The 24205-nt window shown below is 38.7% G+C and overlaps 1 protein-coding gene across 5 annotated transcripts in view; it reads right to left on the bottom strand.

The window, feature by feature from the left end:
* rarga (retinoic acid receptor gamma a) overlaps positions 1-24205 on the bottom strand; it is a 76879-nt gene that overhangs the window by 21117 nt on the left and 31557 nt on the right. For 3 of the 5 annotated variants that reach the window (XM_056257952.1, XM_056257951.1, XM_056257954.1), the window contains one exon: positions 19152-19444. In XM_056257952.1, coding sequence (XP_056113927.1) covers positions 19152-19320 — 169 coding nt within the window. In that variant the 5' untranslated portion in view covers positions 19321-19444. Of the gene's footprint in view, positions 1-1039; positions 1530-19151; positions 19445-24205 lie in introns of those variants that run through there. The other 2 variants (XM_056257953.1, XM_056257955.1) reach the window with 2 other exon arrangements.

Below are 24205 nucleotides of genomic sequence, written 5' to 3'. Positions count from 1 at the left end.
TTCATTAAAGAGAACCCAGTGTGGCTGACAGCCACTGAAACGTTGGTGTCTTTCACGATTAATGAAGACAGATGAGTTGCCCTCAGAGGCCGAGAAGGAGGAACAAAAAGCAGAAGCTTCGACAAATACAAATGGAAAACAACAAGAGCGGCGTGCATTTTGGGAAAAGGGTAACGGCGATGTTTACAGATCTGAACATCTGAGTTCTTTTCCCTCAGTGTCGCATTGTATTGCAGTATTGCTTGTTTTCCCTTTCTCTCAGTCTGGTCCCCTATTATTATGGACCCCAGTTTTGCTAAAGCAGGACTGTTTTTAGAGCCAAAGGCTGTCTAAAGTCTGGAAAGGAGGTAGGAAAAATAAAATGATTGAAATGGAGACAGAGAGAGAGAAAAAACGAAAGGCTGTCCAGGTTTCAAGCTCTCATACTTACTAAACTTTCCACTCAGTATATTTAAGCCAATTCTTTACTATTTATTTCATGCCGTTTGCAATTTGGATTCCTGTCACAGTCTAATCACCCAACCCGCTTTCCAATTCCCAATCTAAGAGTTTCATCAGTGACACATACTTGAGTAATGTCCCTCACGTTTTTTTTTTTTTTTTTCACTTTTACGCTTGTTTGATGCTGTTGTGTGGGCTGAGCCGTGGTCAGGCATGCTGGGATACCAGAGCTGTCAGGCACAATTGTGAAGTAAAGAAGACAAATGCAATCTGCATGACTGAAATTATAGCACAGTGTCAGGTTCCCCCCCCACCCACTTCTCTCTCTCTCTCTCTTTCTCTCAAACACTCTCTCTTTCATCTCTCCCTCTCGCATTACTTCCTTTCTGTTTAACTTTTCATCAACTGACAAGGTCAAAAATCAGGTTACCCACACTGTTGGTGAAACCAGACTCTGTTCGTGACAATCATGGAAAGCGATCGACTCAAACAGCATCTCAAACGCAGCTTGATAAATGCAGCTCGAGTGGTTCGTTTGGCACCGAGGGTCAACGTGAGATCAGAGGCCCCGTTTAAATGAATAAGAAAAGGCACTTACAGCGTACACTAGCCGTCCCTGTCCAAGCGAAAGGGTCCAGTCCGGCGTAGAAGGGACTCGCCTTCCGAAGCATGCATGCACCCCGGTTGGTGACATCGTAGAGTTGGCGGGGACCCATGCCCAGAGCCTCCATACAGTCGAACATGATGCGTCCCTGTCACCCACCCGCCTCCGATTGCCTCGCGTCACCAAAAAAAACAATAACAACACCCGCAGCTACGACAGCGTTAAATCCCCTGCTGGAATTCCTCTACTCAGGATATACGTGCTGCCTGATCCCGCTGCTTTTGCTCTTGTAAGCGTTTCCTCTCTCTCTCTCACGCTGCTTGTTTCTCTTTCCCTCTCCGGCTGATCTGCAGTGCTGGTTGCTCGGGGTGAGCTGCTCCTAGCGTGTTGTAACAGACCTAAATAACAGCCCCACATAGCACTCGCGGCTCTCAGACACACTGGAGCGAACCAACTGCCTCAGTCCTGCGCACACAGAGGGGGGTGGAGAGAGAGAGAGAGAGAGGGTGATCGAGAAGAGGGGGGGGGGGGGGGGGGGGGGTGTGAGAGAGAGAGGGTGGAGAAAGACAGAGAGAGAGAGAGAGAGAGAGAGAGAGGGCCACAGGGAGGGGCCATTTGTGTGTTTGCATTGCCAGCTCTGATCTGGTTAGAGGACAAACTTTTATTTGATTCTAGCTGGCCTCTTTTTGTCTCTTTTGTGATTCATATTTCAGCACGCACTGCACACAAACAGGCTCTCTTGCTTTGCGCACCTCCCCCTTTTTTCCCTTGCAGTACACATGAGTCCCACCCCCCGAACCCATCCCTCAGCCCCGTCTCTAATCATAACCACATTAAAGTCCAGAGCGAGTGAGAGAGAGTGAGAGAGAGAGAGTGAGCATTGTGCAAGCAGCAGATGCCAGGGCAAAATTCTCGCCTTTGTCTCCACAAAAACAGAGTAAATGACTGATGGCCGCTGCTGTCTCTACCTCATTAAGTATGTGGCGAATATTCAAAGCCCCCTCTGGCCCTCATAGAAGCTTTTAAAAGAAGAACTTTATTCAGTTTGCAGGGAGAATCCATGCGCTAGAGGACGCCAAGCAGGAGACCAACAGGAAGATGAACTTGGGAAGGAATGTCAGGGCTTGTCTTCACACTTGCAACGAAGACATGATGAATTTGAGTCTCTTCCCATGGACTACAGTCAGTAGAAAGCGTCAATTTCATTTGACATGCGTGAAAATTAGGCTGTGAGGGGGTAGAACCATACACTCGGTTAAAGCTGAAGTTGCTTACTTAGCAGATGAAACTACAAAAAATTAGTCATTCATAGAGAGTAAAACAACTGGGGAAACATGGGCTGTTCTAAATGAACGGCCGATCTTAATGATGGATTCAAATAGTTAGGGTATGTTCACACTTGGCAAGTTTGGTTGGATTAAAACGAACCCTGGTGCGATTGCGGTTCATTTGAACGTGTGAATGCTGCCATCTGAACCCTGGTGCGCACCAAACAAGCGGACCGAGACCGCTGAAAAGATGGGTTACGGTACGCTTCTAAACGAACTTGGTTCCAATGAAATATGAATGCAGCATAGACCAAAGACATGCAAGCGTACCAAAAACAGGAAGATGAGACCCTAAAAGGACAGAATGCTCACGCATATCGTTTTTTTCTCGTCATGTCATGATGTTCCCCATCACAGTTCGATACAGGCATCAGAACCGCTTCTCCTCGCAGCAGATCTTCGTTTGTGTGTGTGACGGAGGGATTCCTGCGGCTGTTTTGACTCCTTTACACATTTCATAAGCTCTTCACGAGTTCTCCGCTGGTCAAAATACCATAATATGTAGGGTACGCACATTTAGCCCAGCACACAGCATTGTTTTGGATGTTCGGTAAGTTCCGTCTCAAAATTGGCAATACGTCATAAAAGCCGACCAATCAGGTTGTGAACGTATCCCTATGCCTTTAGGTTCTGTATCTTGGTTCAGTGATAAAAATCCCAGAACGCTAAGCGGACCAGGACTACATTTTTGTTTTTTTGTCCGAACCAAGCGAACCGAACTACAAGTGTGTACACACCCTAAATATCCATCTTACTGGTAGCTGACAGCATTATCTAATTAGTCAAATATTTAATAAAATAATGAGCTCTACAGAGTTCTGCACAGATTCTGAGTGTGTCTGTACATGACCTAGGATCTTGAATGGGCTGTACAGCCATCTCTCACAGCCTCATTATCATTTGTGTGTAATGAAATATGATGTCTACATTGACAACAGTCTACTGGTTTAGCATCACAAAACCAAATCAGATATTACCATATGATTCTATTTTAACCAATCAAACTTAGTTGATTTCCATTCCTGCCCCAAATATTTACTAAATAAGTACAATTTTTTTCTTTTTTTTTCTTTTCTTTATTTGATTGGGACAGTGCATTTTAATGAACATAACATGGAGTACATGCATGTAAAAATGCCGGATTTTAGCCAAAGGCTAATTTCCATCCGTAGTCCCACGGGCCAGGATCATAGAACTCACAAAACATTACAAAGTAAAATTTTACATCTACAGTCAATTCATAAATTAGCTACATCCTATATACAATATTCACCCAAGACTACATTCAACTTCACAAAAACACTCATCCATATACACGTTACAAAAAAATAAAATAAAAAAAAATAACAAAATTAAAACAGATAAAACCTACATACTAGTGTGTGCAGCTTTGATTTGCCCATAGCCATTTTTTCAGCTGGACTTTAAACGAGCTATATGTAGTACATTCTTTTAGTGTTCGAGGAAGACTGTTCCACAGGTTCCCACCCCGGACAGACAGGACCGTCTGACCGAAGGTGGTATGCCTGTGAGGTATTATCAAGTATTTAAAACAACAACATTATTATTATTATTAATTAAAACTATTATAAATTATTAATACAAAAAATTAGATGTGACCATACAGTACAGCCTATCAAATAAAACGCAGTTCTATTTCTCACAGCCTTATTATCATTTGCATGCAATTAAATTAAATTAAAAATGTCTACCCGGATGATGGTCTATTGGTCTACAGGAACAGTTAGCCGTTCCTGTCCTAAATATTTAACAAATAAATCAATCCTTTTTTAATTTGTATAATTTAATATTAATACAATAATAATATGATAAATAATTGAAAATATATTTTAATTATTTTTAATATGCTTTATATATTCTAATAAATTAAACATTTAATTTTTTCAAAACTCAATTAGATGTACAACGTTTAAAATGAAATGTACTTCTATTCCTCATAGCCTTGTTTTCATTCAAGTACAAATTCAAATGGCATCTACTTTGGCATTCAGGTCTCCCACACTATTTTGACTAATGACCTTTTTTTGCATGACCTTTCAAGCTGTTCAGAATCATTTAATAGATTGCTGGGATAGATTTCCATTTCTATATCAGATACCAAGATTCTACAAGCAAGCTATTATACATATTGAAGCCATTTGCACACTCATAAAATGTTACTGTGGTGATTTGCGGCAAATTTTACTCTACACAATATCTAGCCGAGTAAATACTTTAAAGCAGACCACAACTAGAAACTTTTCTAAGTATGGAAATGTTTTTTTTTTTTTTTTTTTTTCTCAGGTTGTCATGACCATGACCATTGGGTTTGGTGTACAAACACTAGATCATGTAACAAGCAGCTCAGAGATTACCAGTCAATTCAACAAGTTCTTGCCCCCCCCCCACACACACAATCCTAGTTGCCCCAAATTTCTCACCCTACCCCTAATAAACCACATATACCTCCACAACACAGGCAATCAGCACTTCATGACCTGAAGAAAAAAAAACCCTAATGAAATAAATAGCTCTGCCAGTGTCAGTGCCAATGGCTTTCAATGAGTGAACAGCTGGGGAGTGGACGAAGCCATACCAGGGTTCAAGTCAAGCAAACAGCTGAACACAATGCCGGGAGCAACAGAGGTGCCTGCGTCTCGGCCTTGCCTCATCCATCTTCACCCCCCTCCCCACCCCCGTCGGCCCGCTGCTAGTGGTACGGCCCAGCCGCCTAAGAAAAGACACCATTTCCTGTCAATCTGCGCTGCTGGTCGAGCTCTCTATAAACACATACTGCCCTTCCTTCCAAATACACTCACAATCTCCCACTCTGTGGAATTCTGCTTTTCATTTTCCCAAACCCCCTTTGCGTTTTCACACTTACAAAGAAACAAAGAGTCCTTCTCGGAGCACGTCGGGGCATGCGCAGAGAATGGTATTCATTAGGCTGTTTATTGATCTTGTGGCTCTTGACTTTGTTATGGTTCTCATTTATTTTCTTTAGGCGACCCTCATAGACACAGACAGGAAGAAAGAGTGAGGGAGTGAGGGGGGGAGAGAGAGAGAGAAGGAGAATATGAGAGGGGGAGAGAGAGTGAGTGAGAGAGAGAGAGTAGGGCACTTTAATGGACCTTTTGTTTGAGCAGACAGTAAAGTACATCAATTGTAACACTGAGGTTCTTCATGTAATTGTTGTGTCATAAAGGCTGGGGGTGGCAAAAGAACAAACAAAAGAACAGATCAAAAAGTACAATGGTGGAATTCTAATCAAATCTATCTAACACATTTTTAAGATGGAGCAAAACTTTCAGTAAAATATCTAAAAAAAAAAAGAAAAAAAGGGGGGAAAATATGTTTACTTGAGAGGCATAACTGCATAATATATTAAGACTTAGAATTAAGCTTTTGTTTCATCTTATCACATTTTAAAAATGGTATTGAGGTTTATGTTTAAAAAAAACATTTCACCTAATTAAAGATGCATTTTCAAAAAATAAACCACTATTCAAATGTTTAGGGTCAGTAAGATTTTTTTTATGTTTTTGAAAGCCAATGTTCATTTGCATTTATTTGATCATTAAACAAACACACAAACAAACAAACAGTAAAAACAGTAATATTGTGAAATATTATTGTAATTAAAATAAATAACTTCTACTTTAATCATTACTCCAGTCTTCAGTGTCACACGATCCTTCAGAAATCATTCTAATATGCTGATTTGCTGCTCAAGAAACATTTCTGATTATTAGCAATGTTGAAAACTGTTGTGCTGCTTAATATTTTTGTGGAAACTGTAAAAAAAAATTCAGGACTCTTTGATGAATAAAACGTTCGAAATAGGAATCTTTTGTAACATTATCAACTTTTTAATTCTAGTGTATTTATTTAATATCAATAGTTACTTATTTTTATTAAGATGCTGAAGTCTAAAATTATTATTTTTTCTTTTTTTTAAGCATAATTAAGTTTAATAAAAATATTTTTTTAAAATAGCTTAATTTAAGATATACTCTGAAAATATATTTTAATATTAATTTCTTATGCAGTGTTGCTTCTCAAGTGAACTAATCTCGTTTTAAGGATGTTTATATATTTATACTTGAAAACAAAACAAAGATACAGAAAGCTACTTTAAAATTTTCCTTTTCGAACATGTTAAAGCTCGTGTTTGACTTTAATTAAACAAAAACAATGTATTTTAGCATTTATATGTAGATGAATGAAGTTTATAAAATTATCACAGACTTTTCCATGCAGGTCCAAACCACACTTTTCGTCATCTCTGTTCTCAAATCTTTCCACAGCTACACTTCTTACTGAAATTCGATATTGTGGTACTGCTAATACTGTTGGCTCCTCTGTGATAAACTGATTTTTTCCTCATGGATAAAAGCGCCTGTGTATTGTCATTCAGAGACATAAACTGTTATAACTCTGCGATTTCTTCTCTCCCGCTGAAAATCTTTTGTTAGAAACTGTTCAGTGTAGTCTGAGAGTGAAAAAAAAAAAAAGAAGTTGACTTGGACATTTAATCCAACTTCATAGTGCTGACCAAAGTTCCTCCCCCTCCCTCCCTCCCTTGCCCAGCCAAGGAGGTTGAACTCCAGAAGAAATCCCCACTGGGCCACTAACTTTCCCCCAACTTATCCTGCTCTCCCTCCCTCTCTTTCTCTCTCTCTGGAGCTCAAGCTATTCTCCATCACTCTCCACCACCTCCACTCCCTCGTTTTCCTTCTGTTTTCAAACTTATACTCATCCAACACTGCTATAGTTTTTAAACAACCCAGAGGAACATCTTTAAAGACAGTTTTGTTCAGTTTTGCTCTTACATACTCTCTTCTCTCTCTCTCACACACACACACACACACACACACACACACCACGATTCCCTCCTTCCTGTCATGTGACAAAACTCCGATGACAAACAGACCCAGAACTGCTGGGAATCCATCTCACTTAGCTGGCTCCCTGTCATCTCTGCTTTCCAGGCCAGACGAGCCGCACCAGATGAGCTGATCTCAGGCGTCCAGTCACCAAACCGAGCCTCAGAATCAGGTTTAAGTTTAACATGCATGACTCACTGATGTGGACCTCAGACAGCAGACACAATGCATTAGTGATATTAGCCAGGACTGGTTTGCAAGTGTGTGGCCTCAAAGGAATGAAAAATCACAAAGGAGATCTCTTTAATGTCTCAACTGTTTCGCCTAGACAGCGATGAGATTAAATGGAGGGCAAATTAAGCCTACTGCTTCTCAGATTTCTACCTTTTATGTTGTATTTGTGTCTATTTGTATTTACAAGGTGTTTTAGGGACATCTGGGACCTAAAGGGATAGTTCCCCCACCTTCATGTCGTTACAAACCTCTATGACTTTCTTCTGTAGGAAATATTTTGAAAAATGTATTTTTGTCCATACAATGAAAGTCAATGGGGTCCAATGTTTCTTGAACACCACTGACTTTCAAGTCAAGTCAAATTTATTTATATAGTGCTTTATACAATTTATACAAGAAAATAACAGTATTGTTGTTATTATGAAACGAATACAATTTAAACTGTATAAAGCAGCTCTACAAAGACAATCGTTTCATTATTCAGCTCAATTTCATTTTATTCTCATCCAATAATTTCAGTGCAGTCAAATCGATAATATTACTGAATATTAAGTGTGTTTTAAACTAAAATTAAAATTCTAAATATCTTATTTTGTGTTTCACAGAAGAAATAAAGTCAAATAGGTTTTTTTATGACAGAATATTCATTTTTGGGAGAACTATCCCTTTAAATGAAACATAATTAACTCCATTGTGTCCTCTGCAACCTCTCCATTAGCAACCTCTGAGCAAGAGAATTTCCCCTGGGGGATGAAATGTTTATAGGAAGGATTGATTGAGCATGCATTGCCTATTCTGCTATTTTTTTTTAAATATGTGTATCATGTTATACAGCTCAGGAAGTTTGTGCAGAGTGTAAGCAACAGAGAGTCATGTGTTTCTGTGTGTGTGGATGTGTCCAGACAGATTGCCGGCGATGACAGAGACACAGAACACCACTTCATTTTAGCTCCGTCTGCGCACGCACGCCTCAGATTACCACAACTAGTCCTTGTAGCTCCCTCAGGAAACAGGCAGATGTTGACACACATGCATGCACATACCATTCAAACACATATTTTGAGTTATGAAACACACACCTTTGGCACACACAAAACACTCAATTTCAACAGCATGTCCTATGCAAAAGTATGCATGTTTAAACACATTGACACATTCCAGAATTCCTGGCATGAGCGACTGTAGCCTGTAGCAATGCTACTAACATAACTACATATCAGTAATGACATAATAGCTCCAAAATTGTGTAATTATAATTATTAATAATAATAAAATCTTGTCAAAAAAATAAATAAAAAATAATCAAATCAAATCAGTTATAACACCAGTGCTGCTAACACCAGTCAAGGGGAGTAATTAAGTCAAATTAGTGATGCAACTAACATAACTATATTTAGTGTGATAATAGCTCCAAAATGTGTAAACAATGGAACAATCTTCCTAACATTGTCCGGGAAGCAGACACACTCTGTCAGTTCAAATCTAGACTAAAAACACATCTCTTTGGCCTAGCATACACATAACACATTATAGACTTCTATAATTCAATTTAGGCTGCATAGTTTAGATCAGCCGGAACCGGGAAGACTCCCCATAAATCCTGATGTACTTGTTACATCATAAGAAGGATGGCGTCTACGCTAATATTAGTCTCTTTAGTTCATCCGAGGTTTACCGCAGTCTGCCGGATCCAGGCCGGATCCAGATCTGATGCAGGACTTGCGCCTGGACACGTTGACAACGCAGTGAAGTGAAACAATTTTTTTTGTTGCTTTTTTGGCAGCAAACACTTAAAGGGTTAGTTCACCCAAAAATGAAAATTCTGTCAGTAATTACTCACCCTCATGTTGTTCCAACCCCGTAAGACTTTCGTTCATCTTCGGAACACAAATTAAGATATTTTTGATGAAATCTGAGAGCTGGATCACTCCTCCATAGGCTTCTTAAGGGATCGAAACTGGCCGGCCCAAAAGTTATGAAAGACATCGTTAAAATAGTCCGAGTGACTACAGTGGCTCAATCTTAAGTTTATCAAGCGACAAGAATACTTTTTGTGCGCAAAAAACAAACAAAAAGAACGACTTTATTCAACTATTCTGTAAGGCCGTGATATTTCACGTAGTGAAACTACGCAAAAGCTTCTAGGTTGTACGTCACGCATCACACACATGACCAGCGTCGGCCAATAGTGAGCCTACGTGTGACGTGCAACCTAGAAGCTTTGCGTAGTTTCACTACGTGAAATATCACGGCCTTACAGAGTAGTTGAATAAAGTCGTTCTTTTTGTTTGTTTTTTGCGCACAAAAAGTATTCTCGTAGCTTGATAAACTTAAGATTGAGCCACTGTAGTCACTCGGACTATTTTAACGATGTCTTTCATAACTTTTGGGCCGGCCAGTTTCGATCCCTTAAGAAGCCTATGGAGGAGTGATCCAGCTCTCAGATTTCATCAAAAATATCTTAATTTGTGTTCCGAAGATGAACGAAAGTCTTACGGGGTTGGAACAACATAAGGGTGAGTAATTACTGACATAATTTTCATTTTTGGGTGAACTAACCCTTTAAGATGAGTTTGGTGCACACAGGGATAAAAAAGTACCCCATGTGTAAAATGAAATACTCTGCTGTATCTTTAATGCTGTGGGCCTAATTTTCTGCCAGGGGTCCTGGACATCTTGTTCAGATACATGGCATCATGGATTCCATCAAATACCAACAGATAAAAAATCAAAACCTGACAACCTATGCTAGAAATCTTATAACGGACCATGTTTGGATCTTCCAACAGGACAGTGATCCAAAAACTAGAAATGGTCTCTGATCTCTTGTCAGGTGTTCTCCAAACTCATCAGGCATTATAGGAGAAGACTCAGAGCTGTTATATCGGCAAAAGGAGGTTGCAAAAAGTTTTTAATAAAAGGGGGCAAATAATTCTTCCCAACGTGTTTGTTTTTGGATCACTGTCCTGTTGGAAGATCCAAACCTGACAACCTGTGCTAGAAATCTTATAACGGGCCATGTTTGGATCTTCCAACAGGACAGTGATCCAAAAACAAACATCAAAATCAAAACAAAAATGGGTCACTGAGCACAAAACCAAGCATCTGCAATGGCCATCCCAGTCCCAGACCTGAACCCTATGGAAAATGAGTGGGCTGAACTGAAGAGAAGAACCACCAACATGGATCTGGGAATCTGAAGGATCTGGAGGGATTCTGTATGGAGGAATGATCTCTGATCTCTTGTCAGGTGTTCTCCAAACTCATCAGGCATTATAGGAGAAGACTCGGAGCTGTTATCTTGGAAAAAGGAGGTTGCAAAAAGTATTTAATAAAAGGGGGCAAATAATTGTTCCCAACATGTTTTGGAGAAAAACATTTATTTCATAATGTGATTTTTTACCCCCCACTTTCAATTCTTTTACTTCACAATTCTTTTTTTAATAAAATATCAAAAGGATTAACAATGCAGATTTATTTTTTACAGCCATCTTTGATCATATTTACCAAGGGGGCAAATAATTCTGACCAGCACTGTATATATACACAGACACAATTTCTAATGAATCAGAATGGATTAAAAAATGATTCACTGATTTAAGTCTCATTGCAGCATTTTAAATGCTTTAAGTTAATAACAGCTAAAGTTAATAATATTTCAAAAACACTAATCATTTAAAAAAAAAATGTTTAAAGTAACATTTCTAATAGAGTAGAGTGACTGAAATGTAACTATTTAAAACTCATGAATAGCTTGAGGCATAAAAGTATTCACCAGTACTACCTCAGTCCCAAAAGTCCCATCCCAACACCATCGGACATTTATCATGGCGTCCACCTCAAGCAATAACGTACACATGTTTGGCTCTGAGGAGACATGAAATCTTATCCTGACATCTTACTCGTACACACAATACATCTCCCCGAGAATCTGCAAGTGTCACTGCAAGACCAGACCAGAGGGGAAAACAGAGCTAGAAGACAGGCTGTTCCAGTCCTCACTCAGCCTCCTCGTGTTCTGCACCGCATAAAAAAGAAACAGTAAAACTTTTCACAAACTTATCAAACTTGGCAATCTCCCAAACAAGCCTTCTCTCTGCCTGTTTCTTTCTCCCACCCCCCGCCATTTCTTTTTCTCTCTTGGCATGCCAGTATTCTTGCTTCTTTAGCATTCTCATGACTTTTGACATGAGGTATTCAAAACTGGAAACCACATGTTTTGTAGTTATGATCTTGACTGGCAAAAAGTTACCCAATCCTCCCCTGACTTTTAGGCCACACCCCTTAGGACAAGTTCCCTCCCAAAATCCACTAGAAAGCCCCTCCCATACCCGATCGCCATGGCAGAATCCTCATACTGCACGTGCCCAGTCCTGCCTGTTGCAAACATTGAAGCTCCGCCCCCTCTCAACGCTGATCTCTTTATCTTCATCTGTCATCTTGCTAAAATGCCAGTGCACTCTTTACCTTTCAATGCTCGCTCACACTCTGTGCCTTATCCTAACACACAGTCTATCCCCTCCGCTATATAGTCTCTCTCCCTGGAACGGTGGGATCAAGGAAGGAAATCCACATAGGAGTGGAGGAGTATAGAAGGGGCAGAGGGGAGGAAAGTAATCCACCGGATTTTCGGGATAGAGTCAGTCGAGCTGAGATTCCATTTGTGAACAATTTGCAAAATTCCCAAACTGAGCTCTTAATGACCTGGCAGAGAGAGGCCACTCCTGACTCTGTCTCCCACTCCGACTGCGGTTACGCCAACTCTCCAAAAAAACAGACAAGTGTGGGAGTCGCTTGTGGCCAAAATATTAACAAAGACTTTATGAATTCCCTTTTACACAAAAGGCCCTGCATTGCATGTGTGATTACAGCAATACAGACAGCAAGCATACTAGAGAATAAAAAGCAGAACCGTCCTCTATCAATGACAAACGACATAGCACCGAAGCACTCTGTATATATTTTTACATATATATATAAATACACGTGTGTGTGTGTGTGTGTGTGTGTGTGTGTGTGTGTGTGTGTCTTCGTAACCAGGCCAACATCACTAGGTCACATAGACAAGGAAAACAATTTTAGCCAACAACAGACAAATATATATTTAGGCATTGTTTTAGGCTACTTCTAGTAGGCAATACAGCCTTTCAAAAATCCTGCTAATAGTTAAATGTTCAAATTAGAACATTAAAGGTCCGTTCACACAGAATACGTTTTTCCAGTTCAATGCACCACTTTTCCGTTGTTTTTCTATGTAAGCACGCTCTAGACGTATGTGCATGACCGTTGCGTTCGCGTCTCTTAAGTCCGAAATTTTCGTATGCGTTTTTTCGTATTCGTGATTCGGTGGCTCTGAATTGTCAAAACACCATTCAAAATGCTTGCTACGGATGCGTAAAACACAGAAAATCAAACCCGATCCGAATTTTTTTTATGACGGACGAATGTTTCGGAGGCAGTGTGTAAGCGTGATTGACGAAACATGAGGTCGTATTTATTTTTTAACGTGCAAAAATTTCGGACGTGAATTTCGGACCTTTGCGCATGACACGCCATTCTAAAAATGTGGCGCTCAAGTTTAAATAAGTTCAACTTTTAAAAAGCACATCTCTAGACGTTGCACTTTTTTTTGTTCCACTGACCTGTCTTGTGTTTTTAACAGCAAAAACGCCTTCTGTGTGAACCGGCCCTTACACTGCAAAAATTACTTTTACTAATGACTAATTACTTTTTAATTCGTTTTTTTTTTTTGTGATGCAAAAATATTTTTACAAAAAAATTCAGAAAATCAATCTTTCATTTAATTGTATTTTGTCTTACCGCACTGGCACTTAAGGTTATAAACAAGGCAGATCAGTTAGACAAAATATAGGCCTACTTATATTCAAGATCAAATCTATGAAAACAAGTCTTTTTATATTTGAGATATTTTAACTGGAAAACAAGACAAACAAATGCTCATTAATAATATGATTTCTTTTTTTTTTTTTACAGTGATTAATAACCAATAAAGACTAGATTTGTAAAAATAAATGTTTTCATTGGGATACATTGAGATGCTCTTGTGGTTGACCTTGACCTTCTGCCTACATGTCCTCAAAAGTGAGTGTCAGTCATGTTTCAGAAGGGGAGTATCAAACTGCAAACTTGTATCCAATTCTGGCTCCATTCTGGTCCCGGCCTACATATTTTCCACTTTGAATATTTTGTTTCAATCAGAAAATGTACCACGTTAAGATGTGATATTACTATTATTAAGATCTAAGAAATTAAAATGTGTTGCAAAATGAATTCTCCATCATCTTTCATGGCCAACTTCATCAGCTTCCAGCCAAACTAGACTTTAAAATTCAACTCAAGCCAAAAACATTGTATTGGAAAATACACAATAAGAATAAGATCCTTAGATAACTGATTCATCCACCAGAACGTTTCAATGTCTGACTGTTTACAGTAGAAGTAAGTGCTGATGGTGATGAGTGAAGGACCAGAGAGGAACCTGGCAGGAAAGCAGAGGTGGAGATGAAAGATGGTGGAATCTCTGAGGAAATGGAGAAGTGTTCAGACACACGCATAGCTCTCATTTCATTTTGATCCCTCTTGCACACAAACTCATGCCAGCTGCGAAGGAAAGCCAACACTTTAACGGGAAAATGTTTCGGTAAATAAATAATCTGATACAATGTAGTGCTTGTGCCTTGGCCTTTTAATGACACAGACTCACTATTTTCCTCTTTTCTGAACACATCTCCCTTTCAATGTTCCTTTATTCTATGTGTGATCACTTAGGGCTGCACAATTAGGATTATAATATTTAATTTATTGATTGATATTAATTTATTTACAATTGCATAATATAATTTGCTTTAAAATGACTTATTTCATTTGTTAGATTTAAAAAAAATAATAATAATTTTGCTTTTTGCTGTTTTAATACAGGACTAAATGAGACAGACACAGTAAATACATTTGTGATGAAATTATAAACAAAAAGCCAGCAAAGTGATTATGCTGTAAAACAGTCATTTGCAGATCAGATTGCAAAACATTTCTTCATGAAGGCCATTATTGAAAGCTTTATATACTAATTTAAACGTCTCGGAATGGCTGCTGCATTCATGCACACAAAACACATGCCTGTGATTGGTTAAAATGCTCAAACTCAGCAAAAATCAAGTCACAAATCAGGTCACAAATAAAAAAAACATGGAATGCTGTAACCATCACTTCACTAAGCATTCCAACCAGAATCATATTTGATTTATTGTGCAACCCTTAAATGAGTGCCTATAACGTTTCAATTTGACATCTCCTAGAGCTTTTGAACCAGTTTGTCATATGCAAATACGTCACAAGATATGGTCTCAATTATATAACCGTGCACAAAAGCACTTTTACAGTGCAGTAAGTAGGCACATATTTATGCGTTTACAAGTGTGTGACTGTACTGATCTATTCCTGCGGGGGCAGCCAAACAACAAAATGTTTGCCTTTCTCTCGATGGCAAGCTGGAACAAGCATGCTGTTCTTTTTTATACAATGCAAATGCCTTCAAACAACAACTTGGCCCTAGTCGCAACAATAAAAACTCAAGCTTGCAAGCCAAAAGGGAACTAATATCGTTGATATGTGCGGCAAATGAGCGAGAGAGACAGCTGGACCGTGCACGGCCCTAACAGGAGTATTAGATTAGAGCCACACGGTCTCCGTCTGGTTAAAGGAAATGACCAAGCAGCCTTTCAAAACATCCCTCTTGGCGGCTTGGAGCAAGGCCTCCTCCCCTGATTGGTAAAAGGTTTCAGGAGAGTTTGAGGGCTCAGCTGAGATGCTATCACATGGTAAGTGCTGGTAATGGGCTTCCAACAGTTTGTTTGAAGAGCTCCGATAATGACAGGGATCAACTGATAGCGGCTTCTGCACGCCGGCACGTAAGACTCCCACACAGAGACTCGCACACAGTGACCGATAACACCACATGCACAGCTGCTTTATAAACTCTGTGTCAAAGAAACGGCAGAGCTCCACAGATGGATATTTCACCCCAAAAGCTTTGAGTAGGAGAGAGAAACCTTTGTGTTATATGATTTTTTTTTTTTTAAACAGCATGCTTAAATTTTTTTTTTAAAAACAGCAAGAGAGAACCAGAATTACCGCTGGACCAGGACTGCTTCATGGTGTAGGGTTGAAGAAACAACATATCTTCAAATCAGACTAGTCAGTGTATTCCTGAATGATTGGTCAACTAATCAATCTTAAGAAAGCCCTATATAATTAGGCTGTATTCACCTGACACCAACCGGATACCTGACCCTGACCCTGAAGAACTGCACAGGCCCAGCAATTATTGTTATGACAAATGCTGAAAAGGAAAACTGACAATTTTGCAACAAAACAAAACGGTCACACTTTAGATTAGGCTCCAATTATCGCTATTAACTAACTATTAACAACGACTTTTGCCTCAAACTCCTAATTACTGCTTATTAATAGTTAGTAAGGTAGTAAAGTTTAAAGGTATTGGGTAGGAATAATGCATGTAGATTATGGTCATGCAGAATAAGGCATTAATATGTGCTTTATAAGTAGCCAATATCCTAGTAATATGCATGCTAATAAGAAACTAGTTAATAGTGAAAATTGGACCCTAAACTAAAGTGTTAAAACAAAAAACACAAATTTTTGCGGAATGTAAAATGTTAAATTTTCACTTAATTTCAATTTATTACAAAGAAAAAGCACATTGAATAAAACATGATATTTTGATGTAGAAAGACTTTTCTAAAATTTTCTTGTAATACGTCTTCCAATAAAACTGCACTGTAAAAAAAAAAAAATCCAAGTTGTAAATAACTTAAACTTTAAAAAATCTTTTTTTTTTAATTGCAGTTTTATTATTTTTTTATATTTTTTTGTATTTTTTTCCTGTACTCACAGCCCTATCAAAACAGTTGAGAACTGCTGGTGTAGAGACATTTTTCAGTTTTCATCTGGAATAAGGATCTGTCTCAGTTGATCCGATCACAATAAGACAGATCACTATTTCAAGGGCAAGGTCTCTGATTTTGTGACTACATTCCTGTAGCTCACACAGTAGAGGATGGCGTTAACAACGGCAAGGTCATGGATTCGATTACAAGGGAATGTATATTTGTCAAATGTATAAATGCAAATATACATACATCACTCACTTCATCATTGTGTTACTGCAAAAAAAAAAAAAAATCAATGCCAGCTGTCAATAAGTTTTGTAAGAGCTCTGTGCCAACTGCCCATCTTCGCAAGGTGCTTGAACCTGTCAGCATATCTGCTTGAACACACCTATCTGAAGTTGCCAAAGCATGACTATCTTCTCTGGGAAATTATACACACCGTTCTATGGAAGAATGCAGGACTAACATGCAGATGCACTCAAAGACAGGGCCTTCAGTTTGTCGGGCCTTTATGAGCTGGGAATTTTTGCAGTCTAGCCGACAGACAGCTCTGACAACAATGAAGAGGCCTGTTAAACCAACTCCTGCAAAAACAGCACCGGGACGATTGCTCGTCTGCCTTTGTTTTCCCCTCGTCTCAGAGCCAGGGATGAAAATGGCTCAGTAAAACAACTTGTGACATGCCTGTCTAAAAAGAATGTCAAACGGCGTCCCCAAAAGCAAATTAGGGCCTCTGTGGTCTTGACTCTCACCCAATTCCTGGCATTGCTTAGGGCCCAATGTGCTTTTGGATATGCAGTTGGCCAGAGCAAGGCAGAAATTGTTTCCAGTTCACAAATTAGTTAAATTTGCCTTTTTAAAAGTCACTGTGAATTACCATTCGCAACTCATTTTATTTCAGTCATTCAATTTCAGAGTAAAGCAGAAAAAAAGCAAAAAAATAGAGTGGGATGTCATTGGATGCATCCTTGCTGAATAAAACTTTTCAAAATCTTTCCAAAAAAAAGAGTCATGACCCGAAACCTTTGAACAGTACTGTACATCAGAAAGGAGCCAGACTGAATGTGGATTTGCCAAAACAATGGCTATTTGTTAACATTATCCAATAGTGACATCAGTGGAAAGGTTTCAGAGGAAGAATAAGTTTCATCCTTTTGACCAAAAAAAAATTGGAAGTAAAACAAGAATGTAAATAAGGTTAAGGTTGCAACGATTACCACAAAGGCAATTTCGTATTCAGGCCGTCTGCATATGCAAGGCGAAATATGTTTCTCATTTTCATGACCAGGAGACAGAGAAGGCTTGTTTATTGTGTATCCGTCAGTGTGTTTTCACAGCAGGGTGTGTTACTGGATTCCACCGCACCAGGACGTCATCCCCAGGTGCTTCCATCACCCCTCCCTCACTCTCTCTTTCTCTCTCTCTCTGTAAATACCTATTGGATTAGGTGGGCAGCTGTAGGGGGGTGGGTACTGATTGACATCTAAAAGGCTGGAGTGTTGTTCAGACTTGCAGAGGAGTAAAAGAGGCACAGCAGGAGAGGCCGAGTAGTGTATATCTGTGCGTGTGTGTGTGTGTGTGTGTGTGTTTTGAGGAGGGGGAACACATAGTCTTCTGCTTTGTTGTTGCCATCCAAACCCATCACAGATTCTCCCCTCAGGACTTGAGATGAGATTTCAGATGTCTGTGGCTTGTGTTTTCCCCTAAGCTACTGTCTAAACAAGAAAAATCCACAGACTGCTCACATTCTTGCAACACACTCTGGATCTAAAGAGCCAGTGAATGTACTACACCTCAGCTAAAAAAAAACACAATAAAAAAACAGATTCGCTTTTGTTGAAAAACTCTGACAGCTGGTTTATGAAATCCGCTATTTTTCTGGAATGCTATAAAATGTAAACTTGACATATTAAACCGACAAAAAGGGTTTTTTGCAGCATAAAATATCTGTTAAATGGCTCTTTTCCCCTCTCTCTCTCTTTCTGCCATCTGTTGTATCTCTATCCTCTCTCACACACACTTTGCTTCTGCAGTAGGATGTAAAACAGCGCCCCCTGTGACACTAGAAATACAATGCTGAACATTTTCTCTCTACAGGGTCAAAATGCCTGTTAAAAATGCCTTTTATCCAGGGAAGCTATCTAGCAAACATTTTAAAGATTTTTTTTTAAAGATTACAGTTATAGGACACTTTCAGTTGATGCTCAAAAATTTATTTAAAGAGACAGTTTTCTTTTTCCTCTTACTTATTCACAGCAAGATAAGAATGTTTCTGAAATACCATGCTACTTTAAACATTGCATGTATATCCTACTATTTATACCAAAATGTGCAGCATCCAACAATCCATACTGCACTTATGACACAATCCCACAATTCTAGTCTGAATTCAACTGAATGTGACACCAGCCATTCATTTTAAATTGCGAAATTCATTCTGCTTCACATATATATATATTTTTTAAATGCACTTTACCATGTAAAAAATCTTATTTTTATGATTGATTTTTTTTTTTTTGTGAAAAGTAGCATGATGCAGGCATGATTAAAAAGTTTCCAAGACAAGATAAAAAAATTCAAATGCAGAAAGAAAAAAATTAACTAGGCCTCAGAAGTGCCCGAAGAAACACCCTAAAACAAAATCTTTTGTAAGAATCTAACATGAACATTTTCAGTAACTTAATTTCAACAATGTAATAAACTAAAGCAGAACAGGTACAATACTCACACAACGCTGCCATCTCTTTGGGAAGGTCCGCCCCAAACCGCCCAAACAGGCTACTATTGGCCAGCAGGTCGAAGGGGGAGTGGCTCCGAATGGAATTGAAGGCAAAGGGGTAGACAGCAGGTGGGAAGCCGGTCATGTGACCCACCTGCCGTTCCCGGTTGGCTGACATGGCGACGGTTCCTTGCCAAAGGCTGGTCGGGCCTGTCGTGTGCTTCAACGGGCTGTGTGACAATGTTGGCAAACTTCTCAAATATGCGTCACGGCTCCGCGTTCACTCGTACGGCAGGACGTACCTTCAGGAGGAAACATATAAAGTTAAGCATTTGTACAAAGAATAATAAACAGTAGTAAAACAGTTCAGTGAGTTCAAGCAGCTGCACCACATCCACAAAATGCACATTTACTCACTCTCGTGTTGTTTCAAACCCGAATTACTTCGTTTTTTCGTTAGTCACTCCCAGTAAATTTGAGAGCACTTGTGACTGGATCACCTGCTTAGTGGGTTAAATGGACCAGTCCAATTTGAAACTGAATCACTCAGACTGGTTTTGTGAATCAAGTCAGCTGATTCATTGAAAAGAATGACTCAAAAGAAACATTTGTTCACTTATTTCACTTAGAGTTCACCTGAAAATGAACATTTTGTCATTAATTACTCACCCTTGTGTCGTTCCAAACCCGTAAGACATCCGTTCATCTTCGGAACACAAAGATAATGAAATCTGAGAGCTTTCTGTCCCTTTAATGACAGCTACGCAACCTACCGCTTTGATGCTTCAGTTCATAAAGAGATCGTAAAACTACTCCATATGAATTGGACGGTTTAGTCCAAGTTTTTCTGAAGAGACTCGGTCATTTTATATGATGAACAGATTTAATTTAGGCTTTTATTTACATATAAACATTGATCAGCGAACTGTACATAAACAGAAGCTCAACTGAAACTGCTTGACGACCGAGAACAAACTTCACTGGTTCTTGAGGAAGCTCAAACATGATGCGTAACACATGAGAACAAACCTTATTGGTTCTCACACGTCAAGCGAACATGCTTGAGCTTCCGTTTATCATAACTTATGTGTGAGTTGATGAATGTTTATTTGTGAATAAAAGCCTAAATTCAATCTGTTCATCATATAAAGCGGTAGTCTCTTAAATTTTTTTGGAATAATTTTCAATTCATATGGATTAGTTTTACATTCTCTTTATGAACTTTTTGAAGCGACATAGTGGTAATTGTGTAGCTGTCAACGGAGGGACAGAAAATTCTCCGATTTCATTCAAAAAAATCTTCATTTGTGTTCGGAGGATGAACAAAAGTCTTACAGGTTTGGAATGACAGGTGTGGGTGAGTAAATTACACAATTTTCATTTTTGGGTGAACTATCCCTTTAAGGAGAGTCCAGGCCTTCAGTCAATAAATATCTGTTCCTCATACAAACCTATCATATGGCTTCAGAATACTTAAAATAAAGAGCATAAATCATACGGATCATCTGCGTCCTTTTTGAAGCTTGGAGCTTTGAAAGCTCCAGCTGCATTCACTGTAATATTGCATGGAATGTGTGACTAGTACATTGTTCAAATTGAAATTAAGGTGTGGAATGAAATGAGGAGGAATAAATGATAACAAAATGTTAATGCCTGGTTGAACTAATCTTTTAAGAACCCCTAACATCACACAAACTGCAATCTGAGAGTTTCTCACAACAGTTCAACAACAACCCAGCAATCACTGCAAAAGAGCGCTTGTGTGTTTGAGATGAGGGTGGAGTCTGAGGGAAAACAATGGGGTGATATGTAAAAATGGACGGAGGAAAAGAAAGAGAACAAAAAAAAAACAAATGAAGGGGAGGTAGGAAAATAATAAAGTGGTAAGGAAAAAGTTAGGTTGAGGCAGGAGAAGAGAAACAGAGAAAGAGAGCGTTCTTGTCTGCTCCGTTTTGAAAGGTGTCCAGACGTTTGTGGTGTTTCCAGGCTATTCCATATGATTTAAACCACCCAAACTCCACAAGAAAGAGCTTCTCTGTTAGTGCTGCCAGTCTCTCAACCCTGCAAGACTACAGTCGGCCCTCTCACAGACCTGAGGCCCCAACGCAGGCTCCATTTGAGAAGATGAGAGCTGGAGAGGAACTGAAAGAGAAAGAGTGAAAGGAAGAGGTGACGGCTTATGTGGCTAAACTGTTCTGCATCTTTTCCGTCACGTTTCTATTCCATTTCTCTCACAAACACTTTTTGTAACTTTTCATGGACAAGCAAGGTCAAAAATGAAACCAGAAACTCTGTAAACCTCAATCAGTTCGTTTGAATTATGCTTGAAGGAAGAAAGCAAGATCCAGAAACTCTGAAATCCTCACTGAATTCTGTTACAACAAATTCATTTAAAACAAGAAGGCAACATTTCTGATGTCTTAATATACGTCGTTTCACTTCTCAAAAACGTTTATCTTATATTATGAATGTTTAGATATGTGCACTGGAAAACGCAATGAATGCAAATCTCTCTTTCGCCGACTTTTCAATAAGACAAAGCCCATCTTCATCACTAGTGAATGCTGGGCTGTCCCCTTCCAGTTTTTGTTCCTTCTCCCTTGAGTGATTTTTATGAGTGGGTGGTGCTGGCGGCTTGTTGTTTAAATGTGGTTTTTGAAAAATGAGCTGAGCCAAAGAATTCAGTGCTTTTTGGAAGTGCTGTGGTTTGTGAATCAGGGTAAAAAGCAAGGGAAAAATCGTGCTCATGAATTCGGCATAAACATAGACCGGGCTGAGAGAGAGAAAAAAAGGGAGACTGATTCAGTGACGGAGTCCGGGCACTGGGGGGCACTAGGGGGGCGGCACTCTGGCCAGGAAAGAAGCCTGGGCTTTCCAAAACACACATTCATACAGTCTCTTTCTCACTGTCGCATAAAAACACTTGCACCTGAACTCATAGTATTTGAGAGAAATACTGTGCTCCCTTTCCATAACAGAGATGCACACAGCTCTACTGTAATCCGCACAATGAAACCCAAAGAAACCTCTTTCCACACACACACACACACACACACACACACACGTACATCCAGGGTGTTTCTTGGGCACTTTTGTAGAATCTCTTAAAACACACTTTCACTTTTATTAGTTTAAGTTATCTACTAATAATGTCCAACAGTGGACGACATTGCAAAACATTTTGGAATAAACTTTCCGACTCCTTTGTCTTGAAAATTTCATAGCTATCCTAAATACACACAATTAAATTATATTTTCACACTTTTAGGATGATTTGACAAATTTACGGCTCGACTTGAAATTACACACAATGAAATTTGTAATATTTGTTTGTTGATTTTACTTTCTCACATCATGTCTCATATTTCATCTCAAGCTCAGCATTAACACTGTTAACCAATTTTTTTTAAATGTTTTAAAATTGTTTTAAAAATTTTGCAAGATGCCACAACTGTAATATTTTGAGGGGGGGGGGGGGGGGATGTAAATCAAATATATAATCATATAAATCATTTTCACACAATAAACAGGCTAATTAAATATGGACTTCTTGTTTAGAAAATCACCTTAAAAAATGTAATAATTCTCATCTTTTTTTTAAAGTGTAAGGCTGAAAACAATCCATACAAAAAAAATGTATTTGAAAAGTAGCAAAAATAAGTGATGCAGGTATAAATAAGAAGTTGTAAATCCTAAAACAAACAAACAAAAAAAAGCCCCAGGACATAATAGCACACAAAGAAACACCCTAAATATTTTGTAAGAACGTAAAGCAAAAGCATTTATTAATGCATGCTGAAAAAAAATGTCTCTCCCAATGTGCTATTTTCTTCCATGGCTCCAGTGTACACATCTGTCTGACACACACACACACACACAGACACACACACACACACACACCGGCCTCTCTGGTTCTGTTTCTTTCAGCAGAGCCAGTTAATTACAGCCTACTGCTGCAGGCAGCTTCAAACCACCACTAATTTAGAGTTCCATTACAGTAAACTCTTCCACATGTGCATCCAAGCTAGGGTGGCCACGTCTAAGGAAGCAGCTCTTCAGATAGGCACACGCCTATAGCCAGCCACAACAAGGCCTTGCCATCTCCCCCCCTCTCTTTTCCTCCAGGTCTGGTTTTCATCTGAGACTGTGTGCCCTCGAACCCATCCCTGCCCACATCGCCCCCCTTCCCCAAACCCCCTCCCGCTCCAGCTCCGTCCATGACCCCTCAGAACTGTTCCATATGTAACAGATATCATTTAGAGCTCACCATTCAAAACCACACATTGCCGTAGTCAACGCGTTTACCCCGGAGACCGAGGCAGGACAGAATAAATTCTTCGCAATTGCAGCAGATTGAAGCCGCTCGCTCTCGGGCCAAATGCTCTATTCGCTGAATTGAAATCGTTACTGTGAACTAAAATGATATCGTAATTATGTTTTCCACACATATCAGTCAAGGTTAGGAAATATTTGTTATATATCCACCGGGAATGTTACCAGACTTCTATTTGATTTGAAATGCTCCAAGGCATAAAATATAATCAGATATCATTTTGTGCTATAAAACAGTCAATTAAGATAAGAGAAATATACAAGACAAAAGACTATATAAGACAATCGACAAAAGATAAATCTTAAAAATCGTTTATATTTTCTTAGATTAAGCCTCAGATTAAGATCCAATTAAGATTTTTAATTTATTTTTTAAAAGAATGTATTTATTTAGTATTTTTTTTATGTATTTATTTATTTTTAAAGATATTTACTTTTTTAAATGTAATTATTTTTAATTATTTTTATATTTATTTAAAAAATATATATATATATTTATCTTATAAATTAATTTATTTTTCAAATGCATTTATTTATTTATTTATTTAGTAACATTTTCATTTATTTATTTATTTTTAAAAAATATTTACTTATTTTATTTTGAATTTTTACTTATTTTTTTAAATGTTAAAAAAAAAATGTATTTAAAAAGTAAGATTATTGATCACAGTTTGGAAAATGAGTTGTTCCAGCAATTAGAGAAAAAAAAAGTATGAGTACGTATTGGAGTA

Source organism: Rhinichthys klamathensis, unplaced genomic scaffold (genome assembly GCF_029890125.1).
Source record: "Rhinichthys klamathensis goyatoka isolate OS25496 unplaced genomic scaffold, OSU_Roscu_1.1 h1tg000147l_1, whole genome shotgun sequence".
NCBI classification, from domain to species: domain Eukaryota; kingdom Metazoa; phylum Chordata; class Actinopteri; order Cypriniformes; family Leuciscidae; genus Rhinichthys; species Rhinichthys klamathensis.
The sequence above is the reverse complement of the archived record's forward strand: the minus strand, read 5'-3'. Positions and strand labels throughout refer to the sequence as shown.